Below are 23,441 nucleotides of genomic sequence, written 5' to 3'. Positions count from 1 at the left end.
TAAATTTGAAAGAGAGACACAAATGATTGATGGAGAAGACTAGAAGCAAAAACTAACAAAGAAGAAATCCCCTGAGCTAGATCTTCTACAGTACTATTCCATAATCAGGGTTCATCTTATAGAGTTGCTATGGTTACATCTAAGTCGACCACTCTGTGACTTTTGATTGCAGCTGTGCCACCATAGAAAACAGGAAGGAAGCGAACAAGACACGTTCTGTTGTTTGCACGGTCAGTTGGATGTGTTGTGGTGGAGGAGTGGAGGTCTGCTTCATATGTCTAACACGTTGAGGTTCACCAGCAGGCTGATAACCCGAGATTAGGGTTGGAAGCAGGATAAAGTACGTGATAGGGATGAAAGCTACTCTGTGGCAGTTCTGAAGCCTTTAGACTGCTTTGCTTTATCCTGCAAATCCATTGTAATGTAAATATTTATTCTGCTAGCATTATTACTTTGATATTAAAAAGGGGCTTCTATATCCATATCACAATAAAAACCAACATCATGGAATCTGTTTAAACAATGCGATCTGTTTCCCGCTCTCAATCACACGTTTGGGGATGTTGCCTGGTCTGGATTTAATTAACATTCCAGACAGACAGAGAGAGAGAGAGAGAGAGAGAGAGAGAGAGAGAGAGAGAGAGAGAGAGAGAGAGAGAGAGAGAGATAATTAGAGTGAAAGAAAAGAAATGTCTGTCTCTCTCTCTCTCTCTCTCTCTCTCTCCGTCTGTCTTTCTGTCTCTTACATTTCATTTTCTTGTGAGTATTTTGTCATTCTTAACTATACCAGACAAAACAACTTAATGAGGTGTCTCTGAGTTTACAAATTGAGAGTTTGGACGTGCTTCTATTTTTGGCCAGACGGAGGCAGTGTTGATCTGCTGCTCAGGGCAAAAATGGGTGGAGGTCAAGGTGCAAGATGCTGTTATATTTAGGGTTGGTTGCTGTCGAAATAAGCCATAATACAGATTTATCGGTGGGGTTGATGGAGTTTATGTTTGACCACAGTTTGGCACAGAGGCACAGAGGGGGGAAGGAGAACCCCTGATGCATTCTGCTCATTGTGGAGAATCGTAAAAGAGCAATTCCTGTTCCATCAGGGCCTTGATGGAACAGGAATGCTTGAAGTAGTTCCATGCATCCATGCATTATATTGTGTCTTTAGATCGAGATAAAGTGATATTCTATAATCTACAACAAGTGCTGCCTTAAAGGATTTTCATGGAGATTGTAAATACGCATATGATTTTAATTTGTTGTATCATTTTAATGATCAAGATAAATAACTTGACATATCGATTATGCATCAATAGATGGCACTAAGAGCATAAAATGAATTAGATTCATTAATTAAATTAGACTTTTATGTGTCCAGTTAACGAATGAGTAGTTCAGAGCCAATCGTAGCGCTTGAATGCTACACTGGGCGGGGCTTTGGCAGAACGACGGTGGGATTCATTAGGACGTTGAGTTGAGCGTCGACGTCATCTCACCATGGCAACTCACGCTGTAAACAGCGCGTGAAGTTCTGCTGCGTGACATGTGATTTCACCCTGAGCTACTTTTCTCATGACAAATACAAACACAGAGAAGACCGCTGCTAAAACACGTGACAGTGACAGTATCGTTAGTTTTACGAGTGATTAAAATCATACTAAACCTTATATTTATCTCAGGCTGTAGGCAAATCAAACGCTTTCTCCGAGGCGTCGACGCTACGTGACGCAATTCCCCCACATAACACGGAGGCTTTGGAGTTAGCTAGCGAACTGTACACAAATTAACTAACACTTCATTTAAGACACATTTTCGCAGAAGGGAAACAACAATGGACAACTCTGAAGACTTCGAGAGTTTTCTGAAGAATGTTGACACAATAAGTGAGTAATAGTTAAGGATATATTTCTTGTGTAGGTGTATTGTTTTGCTAGTAATGCTAACAGTGAAGTCACGCAGAACCCAAACACAACCACTAAGTCTCATTTCATTGGTAATACTGGTCACTTCTCACATATGTAAGGTCTGTACGTTCAGTTTAAGCACGTTTTTAAACCAACCAAGATTGAAACCATTCATTTTCATCGTAACTGGTGTGTAGGAAATGCATGGAATCTGTATGAAAATATAAACAAGACAAAGTGTAGAATCTGTCAATTGCCAGTAAATACGATTGTTTTTTCTATATGAGTAGTTGTGAAACAGAGAGGTGTTAACAAGGTTTCATTTTCCAGGTGGACTGGTGAAGGACTTAAACTCCACTGATGAGGAGGTGAATCAGAGAGCGATAGAGAGGGCAGATCGTTACATGGCTACGCTGGAAGAGCCCTGCAGGACCAAAATTAACAAGACAAGAATCAACACAAATCCACCAAAACCGCCTCCACCGGTTCAGACAGGAGGCGAACTGCAGCAGCACCCTGGATCACAGGTCTGTCTGTCTTTCTGTCTGTCTGTCTCTCTCACACACACACGCTGACACACACACAGACACACACACATCCTCTCTCTCACACGTCTGTGTCTGATCTTCTCCATCACAGTTCCCCAACTCTCCCTCCCATCCTTCTTCTTCTCTCACTCTCACAAGCACACACACCTTCTGTCTGTCTGTCTCTCCTTTTCTCTCTCTTGCCAACTCTCCTTCTCTCTTTCCTTCACAGTCTCTCTCACAGGCTCTTTCTCTGTCACACACACATACACGCTGCCTGCCTGTCTCTCTTTCGCTCTCTCACAGCCTCACTCTCTTCCCTCTGTCTTTCCCCTAACAGTCTCTTGGTTTCACTCTCTCTCACTCACTCTCACACACACACATACTTTCTTGCCTCCCCCTCCACCCCCCCCCCCCCCCCCCCCTTCCACAGTCAACACACACACACACACACACACACACACACACACACACACAAACTCATACATACTATCAGTCACACCAGAGGGGAAATTGTGATTTACAGTAAATGGGGACTGGGACAGGATTTGTATTTGGTGAACTGCCACTTTAATCCTGTTTTATCTGTCTTCCAGTGTCCTAGGAATGCTCCAAGCATAAGTCCAGGTGAGCAAAGATGAAAACAGAGCTTCATGTGTTGGTTCCTCTATAGTGAGATAAAACAATGCCTTAATTATGCTCACTAAGCGTCTTTCTGGAAGTCATTTTCTGAGACTGGAGCCAATTTCTATAGACTGAAATGACCAAGTAGTGTACAAGATCGATGCATGCTTGAGAAAGTTTCCACCATTTGGTTGCAACAAAAAACAAACTACCTACAAACTACTACAAACAATATGCTCTCTGTAACGTTAAATACCGAGTGTTTACTGCAGCGACGACACACAGTTTCAAATGATCTTCTTTACTTTGAGACTCCTGCACATATGCAGATGTAAAACCCCTCCAGCAAAGCGATGAAGCATATTTATGCCCATGTAATCATCTCTCGCCACCAAAAGAAAATCTACCTACAGTGTGTTAACTGAGTTTGTCTTAATTGTTAAATCTAATAAGGGAAACTCATTTTCTCATTTACATGACCAGCCAGCCAATAAGCAACTCCTAACACACCCACTGATAATACATGATAATGATTTCATCCTAATTGTTTTCCCGATCACACCACAGGCGTACTGTGCACCCCCGGCCATGATGATGCCAATAGTGAGCTACCGGGTGCTGTCAAGCCGTCTGTGCATGCCATGTTTAACATGCGGCGAGCGCTTTGACTCATTAAAAGTGGCCCCTCGCTCACTATAAAATTCTCCGTTGATTTCATTAAGCTGAACCCCCCCACCCCCTCCGGTAATATAATATATGAGTGTTTATGATTGAGGCCCTGTCGTATGAATTAAAAATCTTTGTAACTCTTCCCCATGGGTTTAAGCTCGTCTCATGGTCAAAGTTCATGATGCAAAAGTCGTCATATATTTGCACATTGTCCATTGGATTGGGCGAGCTTGTTTTAGTAGTTAAATAAAAGATAGTGAATTGATCTAGATCTGTTATTTATATGCGCTAGTTCCATAACATTCTCATTAACATTCAGTGCAATGCAAACCTGGACAGTTTGCCAGGTTTAGTGTCACAGGATAACTCGCGTCGCTGACTCTTCATTCATTCAGTTTGTTCATGACTAACCATAACGACCATAACATCAAATCATTATGCCTGTGCCATGTATGGGCTGCACGGAATCCTAAAATGAGGATGTTATGAGAAGGAGCTGAGTGATTTCCTATCTTTAGTGACTATCATTAAATACATAATGGAAATATTAAGAGAAAGTAATTTACTCACGGCTGTTGCTTCCAAACTAATTATCGTCGAATGCTCCCGGCTGTTCTTCTGGTTAAACTCATCGATTCCGTCACGACCGCAGAATCACGCAACAAGCACGTTTCACACTTCTTTGTCCAAAGTTATGTACATGTAGTATAGAAATAGAAGCAATACAGACTCTCCCACTATTTAACATGGAGAATCGGCAAATGGAACAATGACTCAGACCCTGATCAGCTGAAGGAATCCACGGTCAGACAACACGTCCTCCTTTTCTACACAGAACACTATTGAGAGCATTCTGGCTTCATTCATCATAGTCTGGTGGAAGAGTTCACACATACACATCCATAAGAAAGTACGGCACGTTGTGAACGCCGTGTCATCTGCAGATTATTGGTTTCCTACTCCCCATCAATTCAATCTCTACCACAGCTGCGCACTGAGATTCATTTGCTGCCCTGGACATTGCTTTCCTCTGGCCACTGACCTCGAGGAGGCGCCACAGATTATTACCCCTTTTTTAGAACCGTCGGCTGTAGGCACACTTAACGTCCCTGCTGTGTGTGCTTTAGTCGTTGGAGGTGTAACTGTACTGAACCTCACATTTCATGACACTCAGATTTGTGATCCCACGCTGCTTCTTCCTTCAAACGACATTAATTACAATGGATTTAAAAGCAGCGCCTGTCTTTGGGAGAACATATTCCTCTTTTAGTATTCACAATCGCCAACAGCGCCCAAGGGAGTCTCTGTAATTGGCGACATTTAACTTTCAAAATCTATTTTCAAAAGTGCTCTCGAGTCACAGATTGCAAATTACTGATGCACACTGTAGGTTTGAAAAGCCCCCTGCCCTCCTGCTAATGGTCTGGGTCTCCAATTTCATTTATTTTGTTGTTATATTTCACAAATTGATGATGAGAATGTGTCCTTGCAGTATAAAGAATGACTAAAAGTGCAGCAGGAATGGGAAATATTTGGCTTCATGGAACAGAAAACATCATTATAACCCTGTCACATCTGTCTGCTGTTGCGTTCACGCTGACGCACTGTTGCTCTTTTGCGGCTAGAGAATTTCATGAAGAGTATGGAGAGGGATGCTGAAGAGAGGAGAAAACGCAGGGTTGCAAAAGAAAAGATAGCAACAAGTGAGTGATTCTGACCTTTTAAATATAGCTTTAGAAGGCAGTGTTCGTGCCTCTTACACGCTGTCCTTTTTTTTGTCTTACTACAGCTCTCAAAGAGAAGGGGAATGAAGCTTATGCCCAAGAAGACTATGAAAGTGCTGTGAAGCATTACAGCGACGGCCTGGCTGCACTGAAGGACATGCAGCCATTGTACACCAACAGAGCTCAAGTGAATTGAATTGAACTGAAGTTTATAGAAGTCACTTTGCAAGCAGAAAGAGGTTGTGAGAGTTTACATGCATGTGTAAACTTTGATTTTACTGCGACTAAGGCAATATAAACATAGATTGTGTATCTGTAAATGGATTGATGTCTTTGTCAGCGTGGGACTTCATCATGTATAGCAAGGAAATGGCAGATCCTAATAAGCTGATGTGAATGTCTGACTCGCATTTTTGCCTTATGTTTTGCCATCATTGACAACATTATTTTGCCTGATTTTGACTGATCTGTTTCAGCATTTTGGCCCAGACTGATGAAGATGAACCTCAACTTAAGGATGTTGAAATACGTTCTCTTGTATTCTATTTAAATGCAGCTACATACAGGCTAATGAAGGCACCATCACATGATCTTCAGGCTCCTTAATGCTGGCAGGCTGCAGATGTCTGTCCAGGTTGCAGTCTGACCGACTACAAACAACTTTAAGAGTTTGTAGTTCAAATAAACTGTGTGTCTTTGGCTTGTGGAAGGAAACACTGAAGCAACAATGATAAACGACACCTCTGTGTACGCCTTTCTGATGCTAGATGTAGTTATCGGTGTGTTTTATCTCCTCTTTTAAGGCCTATATCAAGCTGGGGAAGTACAGGGAGGCCATCACCGACTGCGAATGGGCCCTGAAGGTAAGTAAGGCCCGGCTGGGGAACATGTTGGAGAGGGGGGGGTCATCACTCAGTTGCTCCCTCATCCGTCATGGTGTCATTTACCAGCTATACAATTCTTTGGAGTCCTTGGCAGCTAAGAGGAGACATGATTGGTAGGAAATCGGGTTGGATATCTTAACACGGCGAGGCTCCGTCTTCTTGTGCAGTTGTCAAAGTGGAAAAAATACAGATAAAACAGTGCGGGTCACGAGCGCCACAGCACTCTGTGGAGGAGAGTGTGCTTGAAAGAGTGGTGGAGTTGTGTGTTTAGGAGTTCGTCCTTATTTGGCATTTCTTTTGGAATGTACGTGTTGGAAGTTACCCCTGAATATAAGGTTGGGAGTGTTTCTGTTGAACTATTCTGCTGTTAAGAATACAGAAACATTAAAAATCAATGATTTAGTGCTGATGTGCTTCAGATGAAGTTCTTTTGCGCTCCATGATAATTTTCTCTCCCTCCCATCAGTGTAATGAGAAGTGCTTAAAGGCTTACCTGCACATGGGCAAAGCACTCCTGGCATTGAAGAATTATGAAAAGGTGAGCGTAATTACCACTCCTTTCGTCTAATCACACCCCTGATTCTCGCAGATGCTGGTTTTGCACACACACACACACACACACACACACACACACACACACACACACACACACACACACAGCAGCAGCAGCCACAGACCAGCAGTTTATCTTTACAGCAGAGACAAGAGTGAATTTAAAGACATGTTTAACAAGACTTAGCTGCATATGGCTGTAGTTCTGTTATGAATCCCAATGCGAGCCCTGCAATATGTGCTGCTTAGGCGTTCCAGTCCACACAAACATACTGTATAGACATCTTTTCAAGTTCCTCATTTAGTGCATTGTGGTTTCTGGTATGTCACACATATTGATTTGTGTGGCACCGGAAGAGATCATTTGACACTGAACACACAGGCAGCCTCGATCGCATTACCAGCAATGAACCACATTCCTCTGTTTTTCAGTCGAGAAGCTGTTTTGAAAAGATGGTGGAAATTGAACCTGGGAAGGAGAAGCTGGCCAAAGGTAAAGGGAAATCAGTGTGTCCTCAGGGGTTTGGGGGAAAACTCCTGAGTTTCAATCAATCAGACTTTTCAATTTGAGGACACGGTCCTTGTTACGGTTTTGACGAGTTCACACCATCTCCTGTTACTGCCTATGAATCTCACATTGTTTTTTTGTTTTTTTTTACTTTTTCAATAACATTTCGGAGAACACACGTCCCTGGTCTGTAGTTCCTAGAATGAACCCTTATGCACCCATTTTCATTCACAGCACATACTGCTCTCTATTCTCTCCACTTAAATTTTCCTTTGTTTGCTCTACACAGAATATCTGACCCAGGTGGGTTTGGAAGAGGAGAGGGAGAATCAGGAGAGGAGTGCGATGGAGGAGTTTGTCAGGGGAGAGGTGAAGGCTGCAACAGTGCCAGAGCTGTTAGAGAAGCTGTCCAGGCCAATGCTGAAGCCCTTCTACTACCGCGGAGGGTTGGAGCTTCTGTCACGAGCCGTGACTGACTGTGAGTGCTCTGTTAGATTGAAGTTCATTTAGCATTTATTCACAAAGCCCCATTTCAGGTCAAAAAATAATCCACTGGATAAACATGTACTTCCCAGAACTCTGGCTGGAATCCCTCAGTGCTCACGTTCTGCCCTCCAGCACCTCCTCTCCCAACCTCATTTCAGACCTGAGGAACACATGAACAACCATTCTCTTTCTCCTCTAATCTCTTGTGCTCCTTGCTCCTCAATAACGTGCTTCACTGGTTTATCTATCTTTCAGGTATGTGGCCAAAATAATAGCAAAACATGTACCTTTTGGCCGAGAGAGTAAAGAATACTGAAGGTGAAGCAGAAAAACCAGGACTTTGCTGTTGGTACAGAGCTGCAGTCCTTACAGTAAACATCCTGTCAGCATAACTTCAAAACCCAAACGTTCGTCACACCTTTGACAATGGAAGAGCCAGGACACTTTAACTTCCCAAAACCAATTTCTCTCCATGCTCTATTAGTTTGTCACGGTGAGCAGATTTCCAAAATGACTTCAATAGTTAAATGGAAAGAGTAAAACCTGCCACTGCCTGGAGAGCAGGGGCCAATACTGTAACATGTATGTTAAAATAGAGGCCAGGTCTGTTCTATAGTGGGGACTCTCTTTGTGGAAAGTAAGGGAACTGGAAAGAAAATTCCGTCTTAATTCTTATCCAGCTATGATCAGTGAGCTCATAATGTTCCTCTTTAACTTCTTCATTTATTGGCATATTTCTGCCACCTGTTGTTGATGTGTGGTATTGCAAGAAACAGAGGTTCTCACTCCTTCCATTTGACATGCACCTGTACCAAACCCATCAGGCCATTTGATACACATGACACGCATGTGATTGTTTCAGAGTTGCTTTGTAATAATGGAAAAGGCTCACGGACCGAAAGTGTGTGCATGCGATTACAGGCTAACTAATGCTTGGTGAGAGCAGCAACACTTAATACCACTGTGCACATCTTAATGTTCACACCCAGCCACATCACTGCCACTTCATGCTGATGGATGGATTGATATCAGAGCAAAAGAGAGCACAGGCTGTTACACTATTCCACTGAATGCTGACCTCTCTCTCTCTTTCTCTCTTTCTCTCTCTGTGTGTGTATGAGTGTGTGTGTGTGAGAGAGAGACAGAGAGAGAGGTGCACCGTACAACTGGCTGTAATGAGGAGTACTGAGGGTAGAGCCATGGAACGGTTTATGCTCATTCTGCCTTCTGCATTTTGAATTTGAATTTAGAGAGCAATACATCTTCAATCTGATAATATAAATGTATTAATTGTCATTCAATCAATATTTTAACATGCTGTCCAAACACATTGATTATTGTCTGATTAATGCCATTAACCTTTTTTTTCTTCAAACATGGTAATTAGAATGAAATAAGACATAAGCTTACTCCAAGTTACAAACCTCGAATATGCAAATACGTTTACTGAGGTATGTAAACACTGTAACCAGACAGACACTGTGTGTGTGTGTGTGGGTGTGGGTGTGGTAGAGGAAGCTTTCTGCTCCACCAAAGGAACTTTCATCTCACTGATTTCCTCTCATTACACATTTCACATCTCGTGGGTATGATACAATAATTATCGTTGCCAACAGCAACAATCAAAAATCTCAATTGGAACGGCACATAACAGTGTCTTCAAATTAATGACATCATTGCTTGAAATGCAGTTTTTGTTGGCACTACCTATAGAAGAAGTGAATCCTACAGGGTGAAGAAATAATTTGTGTGCTGCTCTTCATGTAGCTTTGACTTCTCCTTCACATGCTGCTGATAAACCCCATTTCTGAATGTTTTTGACCCAACAAACGACTTTGAAACTCCACTATTCTAAAATAACTCTCTTTGGCAGAAATAGCAAGAGTGCAATAGAACAAATAGAGGTTAATGCCCTCCTCAGGAGTATTTGTTTGGTCACATTTTAATGTTAGAAGCTATCAAGAGGTGTTTTTGTTTATGCTGCAGCTCACTGCTCATTCAGTGGACCTGAGCCAATGCCGGAAAAATTTGAATATGAACAAGATTTTATGTTAATTTTATTTAAATATCAGATAGTATTTGTAGTTTTTTTAGGGTCCTCTCAGCTGGGGGCTCCAGACAGGCACTTAGGTCGATCAATAGTGAAGCCTGCCTCAGCATACGAGCCGAGGATATCAAAGCCTGATGGAATTGGAGGGGGGTAAGCTTTTGAAGTGTGTGACTCAGCAGGTCGTTAGGTTGTGAAGACGCTTCCATCATGGAGGAATGCTAACTATCCTTGTTTTAACCTAACTGCGTTTGTAATACACTGTGTCCTTTGCACCATCTGTCCTCTGAAACATTTCTTATCTAATCTCCCCTTTTTCTTCATTTAGATGAATAAAGGTGTATTGTCAGGTGATATAATGCCTGTCACATAGTGCCATTCAAAGGAAAAGGGCAAAACTTACATAACACACAGAGAGGACGGTTGACATTACAGAACGTTCTCTGTCATTGCTCTGCTCTACTTTATGTCATCTTCAGCTCATTATGAGAGGCAAACAGACAATTCCTCACTGTCCCTCACCCTCCTTATGTGTTCAATTTATTCTGCTCAGTCGTGCCCTTGACTAAACCAACGTGGACGGACAGTTGTGCTAAAAGAGGAGAGTGTTGTGTTCCTCCAAAACCTGGAGGCTTCCTGGTGATGATGTATGATATTCTCTGTCTTATTACACTGCTGTTCTCTTCTCACAGGTACTGGTCAGACCCTTTTCAGACTGAACAATGGCTTCAGTATCATCAGCAGCAATGACACTATGAGGAGGTAAGGAGACCAGTGGGAGAGGTAGCTGACAGCCCTCAGTGGGGCTCTGACAGATGGAGCCAGTATGAAGGCCACACAGAGACAAAGATGGCCCAGAGTAGATATCACCCTGCACTCTCCTTCCCTCTTCCTCTACGGTTGTTTGTCTGATAGCCAAAATTGGAAAACAATGTCAGACAGGAGATTGAGATGAGCACTGAAATCAGCAAATGTCAGAAAGAGGTGTGAGGGGTAGCACACAAGACAAATTATGATTCCCCCAACGTCAGAGCAGTGAGGGTATTATTAACTCTCCACATATACTCGGCGGTGTTCATTGTTAGCAGTGTCATTATTCAAGTGGGAACACAGTGTCCGGAAAGTAGCGCAGAAGAAATGGCTTGCCTGAGCTCAGTGGAAATAAGCCCAACAAGTTTTATCAGTGTGAAACCAAGAGAACAAAGAGTGAGATCTGCGAGAGCTCGCGTGGCAGAGACGAAGGCCAGCACCTCCCACCCACAATCTCATTTAAAGGGGCAGCCTGAACACGTTCGTGACCTCTGGAACCCTAAATATAACAGTCAAGAATCAAGCAAATAGTTTCACAGTTTCAAGTTCACATGAGAATCCAAGTACATTTTCAAGTTGATTATGCTTCCATGTAAACACCGTTTGTTTGGAATCGGCATGAATCAACATATGCTTACTCTGAGTGACAGACGGAGGTTATGAGAATGCAAATCGACTAACTCAGGCATGGAAAAGCAATAATCAGAGTGAGAAACCGCCGCATGAATTCCCTCACCTGGGAATGTGTATTCAGAGAACAGTGGAATCCTTTTACTAGAATTACATCCATGTCCATTAAACGCAGCACAGAGCAAAAGTATTACAGTGTATAGAAAAGTAGCTGACTGATTGGTTTTAGCCATAATGTTTGTTTGTCGTCTGCCACATTGCATTTTTCCCTTTTTGTGCTTTGTGCAGAGATTTCATTTTAGTGCTTCACTGTTGTTAAACCTGTGTGTGAATAACATGTTTCATTCTTTGAAAGGTGCCTGTTGCAGAAAACGAACGATCAGCACAGCCAGGAGTTGTGTGTGTCCGTTCTGCAATTATGGAGGATTATTTGCGATGGAAATGGTGTGTATATATGTTTGGACAGCACCTTCTTTTCTGTCTTTGTCAATGTCATACTTTGTTCTAGTTTATTTGGCAGGAAAACATGTGGAGGGGGGTACATAGTTTTCTCATCACAAACACTTTGGTGTATCATTGTAGGAAAGGCCCAAGGGCATAACTAATAATAATTTTAATTAATGATGGCTGTGCTCCACAAAGGCACGTCAGCGAGTACAACACGCACAACACCAAGGCTGCAGCACTGGCACGTGTAAATGGAGTGCAGCCATTAAACATTGATACAAAAGCCCTACGTCCTCATTTGCCCAACTCACAAAAATAAATTCACAAACAACAAATGATGACATGCTGTTTACCCAGCCACCCACAATGTGTACATGCTAATGCTGCGGAAAACACGAAACATCAAGGTGTGAACCTGATGTGTGTGTTTCTCTAATACCTCGAAAGTCCTTGGCAGCCAATCACACAAGTATATTAGCCTGAATGATGTCCTCTGCATGGCCACACGTAACACTTCTGCATGTAGCGATCGCAATGTTTTGTACAGAGTCAAAGATCAGGCGCTCTCTGATCGGCCTGAATCATCAGCGTTGTGTTCGGTGAGCTCATTCTTTGTATTTTTCTCTTTTGCTTTCAGATGAAAACCAGAAGACGTTGATGGCATGTCCGGTCTCCACACAGGCTATCGTCCTCTCAGCGGCATCAGGACAAGTTGCAGTGCGGTCAGAGAGCCTGGCCTTGCTGCGTTTGTACTCACAGATGCCTCACAGCAGAGGTTTGGCCATGAATAACTTGGATTTGCACATGTAAGTGTAAGGGCCCAGAACTGGCAACACACACGGTCACATCACAAACTTTTTTTGTTTGTAAATTGTTAAGGTGCGTGTTGTTGCTCCATGGTGGAATTTACTGGTCTAAGGGATTTGATTTCTCCTCATGTCTTCACAGTGTCTCAGTCGCTACTAATCAGATTTTTTCAGAGGAAATTTTTGGGAAAATGCTCATTAGTGTTTGTGCAAATATTCCCGGTAGCCTTGAGGAATGTCTGATTTTTTTTCTTGCTCTACTTCTTGATCTAAAGGTTAATGAAGAACCTCATGGCATGCATCTCACAGCCAAAGCATCCGCATCAGCAGCAGGAGGCCACAGCAGTCATCATTCTGGAGAAGTTTGCAGCAGAAAACAAGTATCAAAGATACACAGCCAAGCAAAAAACAACTACAGCCGCACACCCAACGGAATGATTAATGTGATTTCTGGTTGAGGAAATACATATTTTCACAGATACTCCACAGACTTTGACCCACCGGACAGTCTATTATCCTCCCATAGATCATATCCATATATATTAAAAGCACTTTATAGACTCCGGCCACTTCAGGAGAGAGGGCCTCTGAGAAATGGAGGGTGTGACGTCTTTAATAAATCATGCGCTCACCTCGAGTTAATGTCACTTGAAGGCGAGAAGCTGTTCCTTTTCTCAAGCCGTTTCCCTGTGCGCCGCCTCTTGAAAATAGACATGAAAGGACAAACTGGACCCCTCCCGCAGCAGGAAATAAGACGAGCTGTCGAGCGGTGAAATAGGAAAATCTATTTTTCCTGTCTGTAGCTCGAAGGGAGTTACCTGGCTAAAACGTGGTAGCTCAGGTGGAACCTAAAGAGAGGTTACGCAGCAGTTCAGTCGGGCCTAAGTTCGCTTTTCATGGACAAATGAAAATTGCAATATTTTGAGATAGCAGATATTCATCATTCAAATATGCAATGTATGGTAGATAGGGAGTACATTGGAGATTGGATTCATTATAGATGTGCTGCTGAGACCTCTGTTGGAACTGTAATGATATCATTATGATGGACAAGATTCCTCTCTGGGATCTTGTTGACCCCGTGCCTTCATCAATACATAATTCACTAGAAGCAGCGATTGCGCTCTAGCACTAAAATGAGCGGTGAACTCTATTTCTTGCGTGAAGTAAGGCGTCTTTGGCTTAATCTTTGGACCTATATTCCCTTCTCCTGCTTTGCAGTCTGTGGAAGGTGAATTTGAACTTAATAATGAATTTCCAATATTAATATGTCACTTCTCCAATTTCCTGCTCACTTCACATTTCTCCACTGGGCTTTCGGTGCGAGCCAGGCTACCCACATCCTCTCACGCACGTTAAACACACACATACGCGCACTCTTAGAGCAGATGGAATTGGGAGGTGGTTTTCTACCAGCACCAGTCATGTTATCCTCCCCTCTCCTCTCAGGCTAATACACACACCTAGTTCAGCTCTGAAAAAATTTCACTTTAAATTTTGATAACCGTTATGAAATTTTAACAAGGAACAGACAGAGAGAGACATGAGGAGGGAAGGAGACGGAGAGAGAGACACAGAGACAGACCCTTTACTCTCGGCCGTCGCTCCCTCATTGGTTGAGCCTGGGAAGCGGTGCTGTGCTCTACTTTATAGTGTTCATTATTCACATTTTCTTTGAAGCTTTTCTTCACCAATAGTTCGACTCCTTTATTTAATGTGGGTATGTGAAGATTTTGAGACCATATTGTTTTTAATAAAGATCAACCCTGATCTATTTAAGACATTTAGAAATTCTCTGTTATCTGTTATTTCTTACACGTTGAAATTTGTCATATTTTCTTGCAGATTTTGCTTTCAGTTAAGAGACGTGTTGACAGACTCTGTCAGTGCCCCATTTGCAACAATGCTGGTAAGATATGTAGATACATATTGTCTTAGTACTAGACCCCAAAACCCCTGTGGAGGACTTATAGTGCAGTATGTATGTATACGTACAGATTCTGTCTCCGGGGTAAATTCTGGTCTGTTGTTTCCTTCACTTCCAGAGAAATATCAGCAGCTGCAATCTGCACATCCTGCCATCAGTGATATCGATTGTTGGATGTCTGGCAAAAGATGATGTCATCCGCCACAATCTGGCTCATGATCCAGAATGCTGGAAGGCCTTTCTGCTTGCCATTGTTAGTGATAATGTTGTTTTTTTTAAAAACCTGAATTGCTTTTGTTCCACTGTCAAGAAAAGCACAAATGACTTTTTCACACCACAGAATCTGTTTCAACGCAACATCTGGACATCATTTGCATGTGTTTATTCTCACTGTATGCATGCTTTTTCATTTTTAATGTGAAAATGTGTTTGGTTGTTATTTTAGAAGCAGTGCGGTGCGTCTCAGTACACAGACATCCTCTATCCTCTGCTGGGCCTGATCGTCAACCTCTCCACCGTCACCTCTCCAGTCATCCAGGTAAGACAGGTGGTGGAGTGTGTTATTGTAAGATAAGTACGCTGGTAAGGCTCAAGTCAAGTTAATGGGCTTACGCATACAGTTGGAAAACCAGATGCAGGAAATTGAGAATACAACCCCTCCCTTTCTCCTTTCTTACAATTACAGCATCCTAAAGTAACACAAGTAGTCAGCATGATTGTCACAGTGAATGAAATTAACGCCATAGCAACAGAAGACGAAACTAAGCCATGTGACGCAGTGACGAAGGTGCAAATAGTCTGCAGATTGGAATATAATGAAAAAGGAGAGGGACCATGTGAACCGCAACGTGTGATGTCAACTATGCAGATGTGAAGCGCATGTGAAAATTGGCTCAGGTCCCTATTTCTGTCCTGTTTCTCTGAAGGAAGTCGCCGTCTCCCTTTGCGGCTGCTGCCTGGACCTGCTGAAGTATCACAGCGGAGGAGTCATAACTGTGAGTGGATGAAATTGTGATACGAAGGACAGAAAGGAACCCCATCACTCTTCCAACAGTTACAGTTATGTCATAAATCACAGAGTTTTCATTTGTGTCGAACTTGGAAAATTCTATAAACTTCTCCTGAGGGTCATTTAGTTGTTGTTGGCAGAAGCGCGCTGAAAACTTTCCCCCGGTTTGTTTTCCCAACTCTGTGTACACTCTGTAAAGCAGAGACCATTCTTTAAGGTAACAAACAAATATAAAAGGAGTTTGTCGTGAGTAATGGCCCTTCCCTCGCGCTCATGATCTCACTGGCAGCGTGCCGGCAAATGGCTTTGTTCATAGTGCTGTATGTGTGTCATTATGGTTGATTAAAACTCAGGCTTCCAGGTGCTGTCTGCGGTAACGGCTGTTATAGCGGCCTCAACCTGTCGACGTGGCGCCCTCACAGCCCTCAGCCCACACAGCCCTCACACAGCCTACACAGGCCCTTATGCCCGTGCATCTGTCTTCTTCCTGGGTTTTACTGCTCACTCACCATCTGCCTGAAACTTTGTCTCCCCCATTGCCCCCGTGTTCGACATCCATTTTTATTTCCTTAATATCATCTTGTCTCGTCATCTCTTTTTTTTTAAATTATTATGATGAGTCACATCAGTTTTGTTTCCAGGGCCAAACTATTTGTCCTTTTGTTCGGGGGAAACATCAGCACAAAGAATCTGCAATCCAAGAAGTGTTAGAAAAGTCTCAGCTTGTCAATGCCAGCAACTCTTGTCAGGGATGCTGACCACTGTACTTTCTTCTTCTCTCTCTGTCTCTCTCTCTCTCTCTCTCTCTCTCTCTCTCTCTCTCTCTCCCTCACCCTCACCCTCACCCTCACCCTCACCCTCTCTCTCTCTCCTCTCCCTCTCTCTCTCATTATAAGAAATAACTTCCCTTGAAAAGAATCCATAAATAACTCGTGCAAACACCCGCTGCTTTGATTTTACAATCAGAACTTTGACTATTCTTGAGTTTTTGCTGGAGTCTTAGTCTCGTCACAGTCATCCAGACGCTGATTAGATATTTCTTGAACATTCTCTATGCACAGAATTTAAAACTGGTTGGTTTGTCAGCTTGGGCAGTGCTTTCATGTGTTCAATGTAGCAATACGCCTTCATACTTTAAGTACTGAACTTTCAAGATTACGCATTTATTTCCTAGGGTGCTAATGCCACTGTTGCCCTGGCATAGAAGGCGAGGGGCCAGCCTCCCTGCAGTTACCCAGAAGAACCAGTAGGAGTTGCTAGCAAAATGATAATTACAATCTTTGACTCTACAACGCTACGCTATGGAGGTATTAAGTAATTGAAGCAACTCTTTACTTCCGACATGGCGGGAGAAGCAACTTTTGTGACATCTAATGACATCACATTTCATTTCTCTATTGTATTTTCTTCCTGTCATCCTTTCCCTGAGATGGTCGGTAAACTTTTATGTCCACTATACAATGTGTTCACACTCCATCTCTCCACCTTTATTATCCAGCTTCTCCACTTTATGTCTTCAAACACACTTCATAGCCCCTGACTGACTACAGGACTGAGGACACAGCTGTATTTTCCCTCTCTTTATTCTCCATCTTTCTCCTTCGCGCTCTCATCATCTCTGCTTTTGAAGGAACAGGTTTCCCGTCGGCTATTTTCTCTTTACCGGTTCTCTCTCAGCCCATTAATGTTCACTGATCCTTTTGCTGCTTTCTCTGTCATCTTTGTTATATCTGCTCTTTCTAACATTGCTGTTATTCTTCTTCGCTCCCCAGAGAGCTGCAGGTGTGTTGAGCGGCGTCCTCCCTCAATCCCCCGATGCCATTCAGCATGTCATCGGGCAGGATGTGGTAAAAAGCATGTGCAGGCTGCTGAAGGTGCATGTTCCGCACACCGCCACATCTATTTTCAGTTTCACCACAGTTATTTTAGTTCCACCTGTAATTAAATGTGTCAGGCTTAGGGTTAGATCCAAAATGAACAACATGTTTACACTTTGGAAGACGTTTTAATAGGATGTGCAGAACAGAGGGTCCTGCAGGATCCAGAGGGTTTTATCATCCCGTATTGTAGCATGTTGTTGATTGGAGGATGGCCGACTTAAACAAAGAATATGGGTCCTTATAAATCATAGTGAGTCAAGTAATGTTTAGATGTATATACTGAGATACTTTATATACTACTGAGAGATTCCGTTTTATTTAGTTTACAGTTATGGAATCCAAAACAGCCCTTCTCTAAATCCTGCCTTTGTAAATCTAATAATGTTTCATTTCTGTCGACCCTATTGAAGGTGTATTGGTTTGTATTATATAGAATTGTTTCTTTCACCTCTTTACATTCACACTTAACACATGATCTTGGTGCTATTGCTGTATCTTGTCAATTCAGGGCAGAGGGGAAACCGCCACTAAGTACGCCATCAAGACGCTGACAGTGTGCGCCGCTGACAGCCCCTTGGTACGGGACCAACTGGTGAAGTCCAATAAAAGTGAGAAATGATTGACGCACTGGTATAACTTTTATGTACTCATGCATTAATATAAGGAATGATGTAGGTGTGGACGACCCGATATGCAGGTGAAGTGTCTATATGTATGTGTATGTGTGTGAACGTGTGTGTGTGTCTGCAGATCTCTCCATTTTACGTCGTTTGCTGGCCCCCGGCAGTGATGAGATGGTAGCGGGGAATGCAGCCCTGTGCCTGAGCCTTTGCATTGAGCTGGAGGGAATCGCGAGCAACCTGCTGGGCACTGATATTGTGCTGCTGCTACTTCGCCACGCTGCAGGGGACGCCAAGAGAACAGCGGTGCAACGGAACGCAGCCGTCGCTCTGGGGAAACTGTGTCGATCTGAGCCCAGGTGCCCTTTCACCTCACTCTGTAAACCACATGCTTCTGATTGCATTTCACCATCTAGCCTAGAGGAACACTGATGGACCTTTCAGTAGCCGCACAGACGAGCAGATGTGTGTGCAACAGGAGCATGTGCAGCTTACAGCATGCAACGTTTAGTATTGGAATCTTTGGCCATCAAAACTGATAATTTCATAAGAAAAGAGAAGGACCACAACAAATACAAATTACCTAAAGGGCAGATACGCTCTATTGACGTTTCTTTGTTTCAGTAAAGATGAGCTGTTATAATCTCACACATCAATCAACTGGGGGTTGTAGCCAATCATGTTCCGCTTCCAGCACGCCGGTGTCGCCTGCCTTGGAGGCAGACACACACACAGAAATAAGCGAGTGAAGGATTTTCCCTCAGCTTGTGCATCTGCTATGGGAAATTAATGATGATCTACTATATTTAGAGTGACAGAAAAGAGTTTGATAAACAGCGGAATGGTTAATTTTTATCCTCCAAAGTCACAGGAGGGAGGAGTGAATGTCTTCTTTCTGCTTTAGTGTCCATTGGGGTTTGTAGCACAATATTTATTACTATATCCATTTAAGCCAAGTTACTTAGCAAGAAACAAATACACTGAATAGTAATTTCATAACATCGGAGTACATACTTGAATAGGCCTGTTCCATACAACACAATAGCAGAGTGTGACAAGCTTTGTTCACTGGCAGCTGAAGTTCAGAGGGCCCTGAACACAGCAATCTGGACAGTAAATCTGCCTGTCACTACTTCTAAAACCACTTTGTCTTGGTGGTAGAAATGGTGGACTGACCTCACTCTCCCTGAACAGCTTAACAATGTAACGATTCACACACCAGCCTGCACAATTCAGGTTCCACACAATCTGGCTGTTCACAGCTTTTGGCTGTGACAGCACTCCCCATAATTTGGGGACCGGAGAGGCTGCTGCCATCATTATATGGTTCAGTTCTCCATAGCAGAGGAGTGACCAGCTGCCAGACTCTCAGCAACATGAGGGAAATCAGAGGGAGGGGAGGACAGGCTCATCACAGCACCACAGAGGGCAGGGAATGTTGTGTTACTTTACAAACAGATCTGCCCAGTGAACCCGAGTCTCTCGGCTATGACGTCACGGTTCACTCATCTGGTTGCAGACTTTCTGAGGACACAGGCAATCAGGTTTTCTGTGGGGTTTAACAGCAAGATGGAGCACACTCACTTGACACAACAGTGTGGCTGTTGTGTCAAGTGAATTTGTACGTCCCACCTAGCCAGAAAAGCTCAAAAGTGCACATGACTGCCTCCATCTCTATTATGTTAATGTACTGAGATTCTTCTGAGCCTCGTCATCCTAAGTGCTCTAAAGACGTTTCTCCCCCAAACCCAGCCGGGATGCATTGGTATCAGACATGATCCATGATACACAAACACATCATTGAATGTGACTCATGTATAGGAGACATATATGAGTCCTGAGTTATCACGGGCCAGGTGGATGCCTTCAGAAGCTCCACCGGGGCTGTGAACAGTTATTGATCAGTGTTCCTCGTCTGGGCTGTGCCGTTTGGATTCCACATGCTTTGTAGCTGCGCAACCATACAAGCTTCTGTGCTCAGAGGATCTTGAGGAACTAAAAGTTACAGCAACTTTTTCCGAATTAACACATTTGAATTCCTCAAAATGTCCGATTTTGTAGAACATATTCTTTTAAGAGTTAGAAGTTCTCTGCAGACTCTTTGGAGACTGTAGCGATCTGTCTGGTCATTGTTCCTAATCAATGGAGGAGCGCATTTGAAAAGTGTGCTGCTCCAGTCATTAAAATAAACCAGGAAGAATACGTTCAATCTATATTCTTAGTGCTAAACTACAAATATTGTACTTCACTCCTCTTTACTGCACTTTTCCCTTTATCGCTTTGTGTGGGGATGTTTTAATTTTGCATCACAGAGAATTGGTCTCTCGCATGGAGAGCAGTTTCTCCGCTCATTATGTGAGTGAAATAAAACTTGATCACACGCCAAACTGAACAGTTAGCGTTGCTACTGTAGGCAATCTTCCACATCTCCGGTTTGATGCATTATGGGAGCATTTCATGAAAGAAGCTTTTAAATACAAACTCAGTGTGTCCCAATATGCTCGTTTTCCCTGCAAGCAGGCTGAAGACTCGTCATTCTTCTGATCTTTACTTCTCACACTCACTCGGCTTGTTTTAATGATGTTTCTTAACGACACTTCTGTTTTTATTTCTTGTGCTCCACAGACACATAGACAAACTTCGACAACTCCACGGTCTGGAGATTCTGCACTCCTGCATGAAGCTCATCACATGAAGACAAATGGCAGCATGAGCCATAATCTCTTCGCTCTGTTATCAGCTTTGCTCTCCTCTGTTTCAGCTTTAGATACAACCAGCCTCTTAAAAGCAAACGTTGATATTACTGGACTGGAGAAATGGGCGCTGTGAGGTCGTCCTGCTTGTTTGTGTTTTATTCTCATTATTAATTGTTTTCTCGCTGATGTCCCAGTATTTTAAAACGATACAAGAGCATTTTGTTAAAGGGCTAAGCCCTCTTAGAGAGTGATAATGATTTGATTCATTTTAATTTCATTCGCCTCCTGATTGTTTAAAGTACATAAACAAAGTCATAAACATTACCGACTTTCTTGGCTGCCCTTGTTTTATACGCCCTTATGAATTTATATTGCTTTCCTGTTTTATAACTCAAATTCTGAATACTGTTTAAAAGCTCCACATACAGTGTTGACAAATATAAAGAAAATGAGCCAGTGTAGAGCAGATACTGAGCAGACAGTTTCACTCCCTGTCCACAGTAAATGTGTACAGTTGCCTGGCGAGTGCCACTAAAAGTCATATTGTATGTCAGCCGTTCAACCGTCACTCAAAATTGACGTATGTCAACGTATGTTTAACTCCATTTTCCTCTCAATTCACGCTGTGTTATGAAGTAACTCACTCGCTGGTGGACTACAAACACTAAAATTTAATTGACTGTAAACTACAGATGATATCCTGTGTTAATCATAATTTGTATAGCGAGGTAATTCAGTCGTAGCTATGAGTTACTGAAAGGTGTGGCAGTAGTGTAGAATAGATGGAGCCAGTGGCAATAATCTGTATGACTTTATTAGATCTTGTGTTTCATTAAAGTCCACAATGTCCTGAAGATCATTTTCACAAGTCAATCCTCTCGAAGCAATGGCTTATTTATCTCAATCCCTCATGTTACAATTTAAACTGGCAGATCATTTTGAAGAATATGTGGCTCTGGTGTAAGCGTGGTGATCTGATCTGAGAGCTCTAAACCTAGGACACCATGGCATAGATTATTGCTTATACTTGATATGTTATTTAAGGTGAGATGTGATTAGTGCAGTATGTTCATAAGAGTATCACCCTGCCATTTCTCATCACCCTCAAACTTGTCTATTTGCCATTGAGAAGTCCTTATGTTTAATACAAATAAGGGAGTCCACAAATAAGAGCCAGAACAACCACATAATCACATTCACCGTACATATGTGACTAACGAGGAGCCAAAAATGCTCAAAACATTTTCAGGCCCAATTCAATCTGTGAGAAATCCTCAATTATTCATCCATCCATGGATGATCGTATTGGATGGACCAATCATCTAAAGATATTGTTTCCTGATGATATTCTATTGCTGTTGTGTTGCGATTGTGTTTCCAGTTGCCAAGCCTGACAGCTCTGTTTGTGCTGAGCCACAGGAAGATGGAACATGGGACTTTCTCGCTTTGGACTGCAGTTCTAACCATGGGCACCCCAGTGACATTGCCTCCATGAGAAGGTCAGAGCTGTAACTCTGCTGGCATAGCGTTTGCACACCCACAGTGTTTGTTTTTGTTTATGGACTTCGACCAAATGAGGCAGGTGGAGCAGGAATGATTTTGGCTTCCACTTTAGTCCAGTGAGAGTTTCCACAGTCATAAAACTCCTGGAAGTCCTGGAGTTTGAATCATTTCCATGGTCTGGGCTTCCACCTTAGTCCAGAGAGTTTCCAAAGTCATAAACATCCTGGAAATCTTGGGATTTGAATCGTCACCATGTTTAAAAGCTTAAGCTTAAGCCATTTTTATGTCCTCTAAACCTTCTCTTGTCATTGCCAGTTGCTGGCAGTTTGCAATTCTTGTGCTTGTTCTTGAGGTTAGGTTTAAAACTTCATTGTAGCAGCAGATGTTACTTTACCAACTACGCCACAATGAGAGCGCAATTTAATGGGGCAGAGTATTTCTCAATCGTGCTCATTGATCTCTTCCTGCTCTAATCAGTGCTGATGAGCCAAATCATGTTGAGGCCTAAATCAGATGTTGATCAATGAATCAAGAGAGATGGAGAGAGATGGAAAATATGTGCAACTGTGGGCCCAGGGACCAGGACTGAGAGCCACTGCCTTAGTTACACTATATTCAGAGAGTGTGTGTTTGTGTGTGTGTGTGTGCGTGTGTGTGTGCGTGTGTGCGTGTGTGTGTGTGTGTTTGTGGGTATGTGCAAGTATGTACAGAAAGCTGTGAGTGGATGGTCCTTTGGGAAGGCTGGTGTCAAAATGTGGGAGGAGGGAAGGATACAGCAATGTGGAACTTTGTGTTCTTGTTTACTTCTTAGATTGTTTGGCAACTTTTTTATAGTCACCCAGATTCCACAGCTATGAACATCCAAGTAATGCAGAGGTCTCAAAATCTTCACAACTACCACAAAAACGTTGATGTGAAGAGTGAATTAACATGTTTTTTATTTTTGTTTCTAGCATGGAGTTGCAAAAAAGTAATTAGCACAGACAACCATGTGCCACACTGCAAAGGGTTTCTGTTAGGAAAATAAAATGGAAAATGATGAAATGTGTTGGAGAGGAGAATGGGTTTTTTTTGTAGAAGAGAAAAATAAAGGTCTTAATCTTGACAAGTAAAGCGAGAATCTGAGAAGCGAAAACAATTAAAATATTAGTATTCTTCCTCCAAATCTTAGGAGAGCAGTCCAGAGATGTG

General features: G+C 42.7%; 1 protein-coding gene across 1 annotated transcript; it reads left to right on the top strand.

Annotated features, from left to right (window-relative positions):
- Window positions 1-1,504: 1,504 nt before the first annotated feature.
- On the top strand, window positions 1,505-22,567 carry ttc12 (tetratricopeptide repeat domain 12). Its single transcript, XM_076145892.1, has 21 exons — window positions 1,505-1,880; window positions 2,232-2,428; window positions 3,025-3,055; window positions 5,347-5,424; window positions 5,511-5,632; window positions 6,249-6,308; window positions 6,796-6,867; window positions 7,314-7,374; window positions 7,679-7,867; window positions 10,615-10,684; window positions 11,718-11,806; window positions 12,447-12,615; window positions 12,891-12,995; window positions 14,461-14,524; window positions 14,661-14,795; window positions 14,988-15,080; window positions 15,469-15,537; window positions 17,324-17,425; window positions 17,940-18,039; window positions 18,182-18,410; window positions 20,677-22,567. The coding sequence occupies exons 1-21, from the start codon at window positions 1,829-1,831 to the stop codon at window positions 20,744-20,746; spliced, it is 2,157 nt and encodes a 718-aa protein (XP_076002007.1). The 5' UTR covers window positions 1,505-1,828; the 3' UTR covers window positions 20,747-22,567.
- The last annotated feature ends 874 nt before the right edge of the window (window positions 22,568-23,441 follow it).

This window comes from Genypterus blacodes, unplaced genomic scaffold (genome assembly GCF_046128005.1).
Source record: "Genypterus blacodes isolate CSIRO-AG114 ecotype Tasmania unplaced genomic scaffold, CSIRO-AGI_Gbla_v1 ptg000032l_1, whole genome shotgun sequence".
NCBI classification, from domain to species: domain Eukaryota; kingdom Metazoa; phylum Chordata; class Actinopteri; order Ophidiiformes; family Ophidiidae; genus Genypterus; species Genypterus blacodes.
The sequence above is the reverse complement of the archived record's forward strand: the minus strand, read 5'-3'. Positions and strand labels throughout refer to the sequence as shown.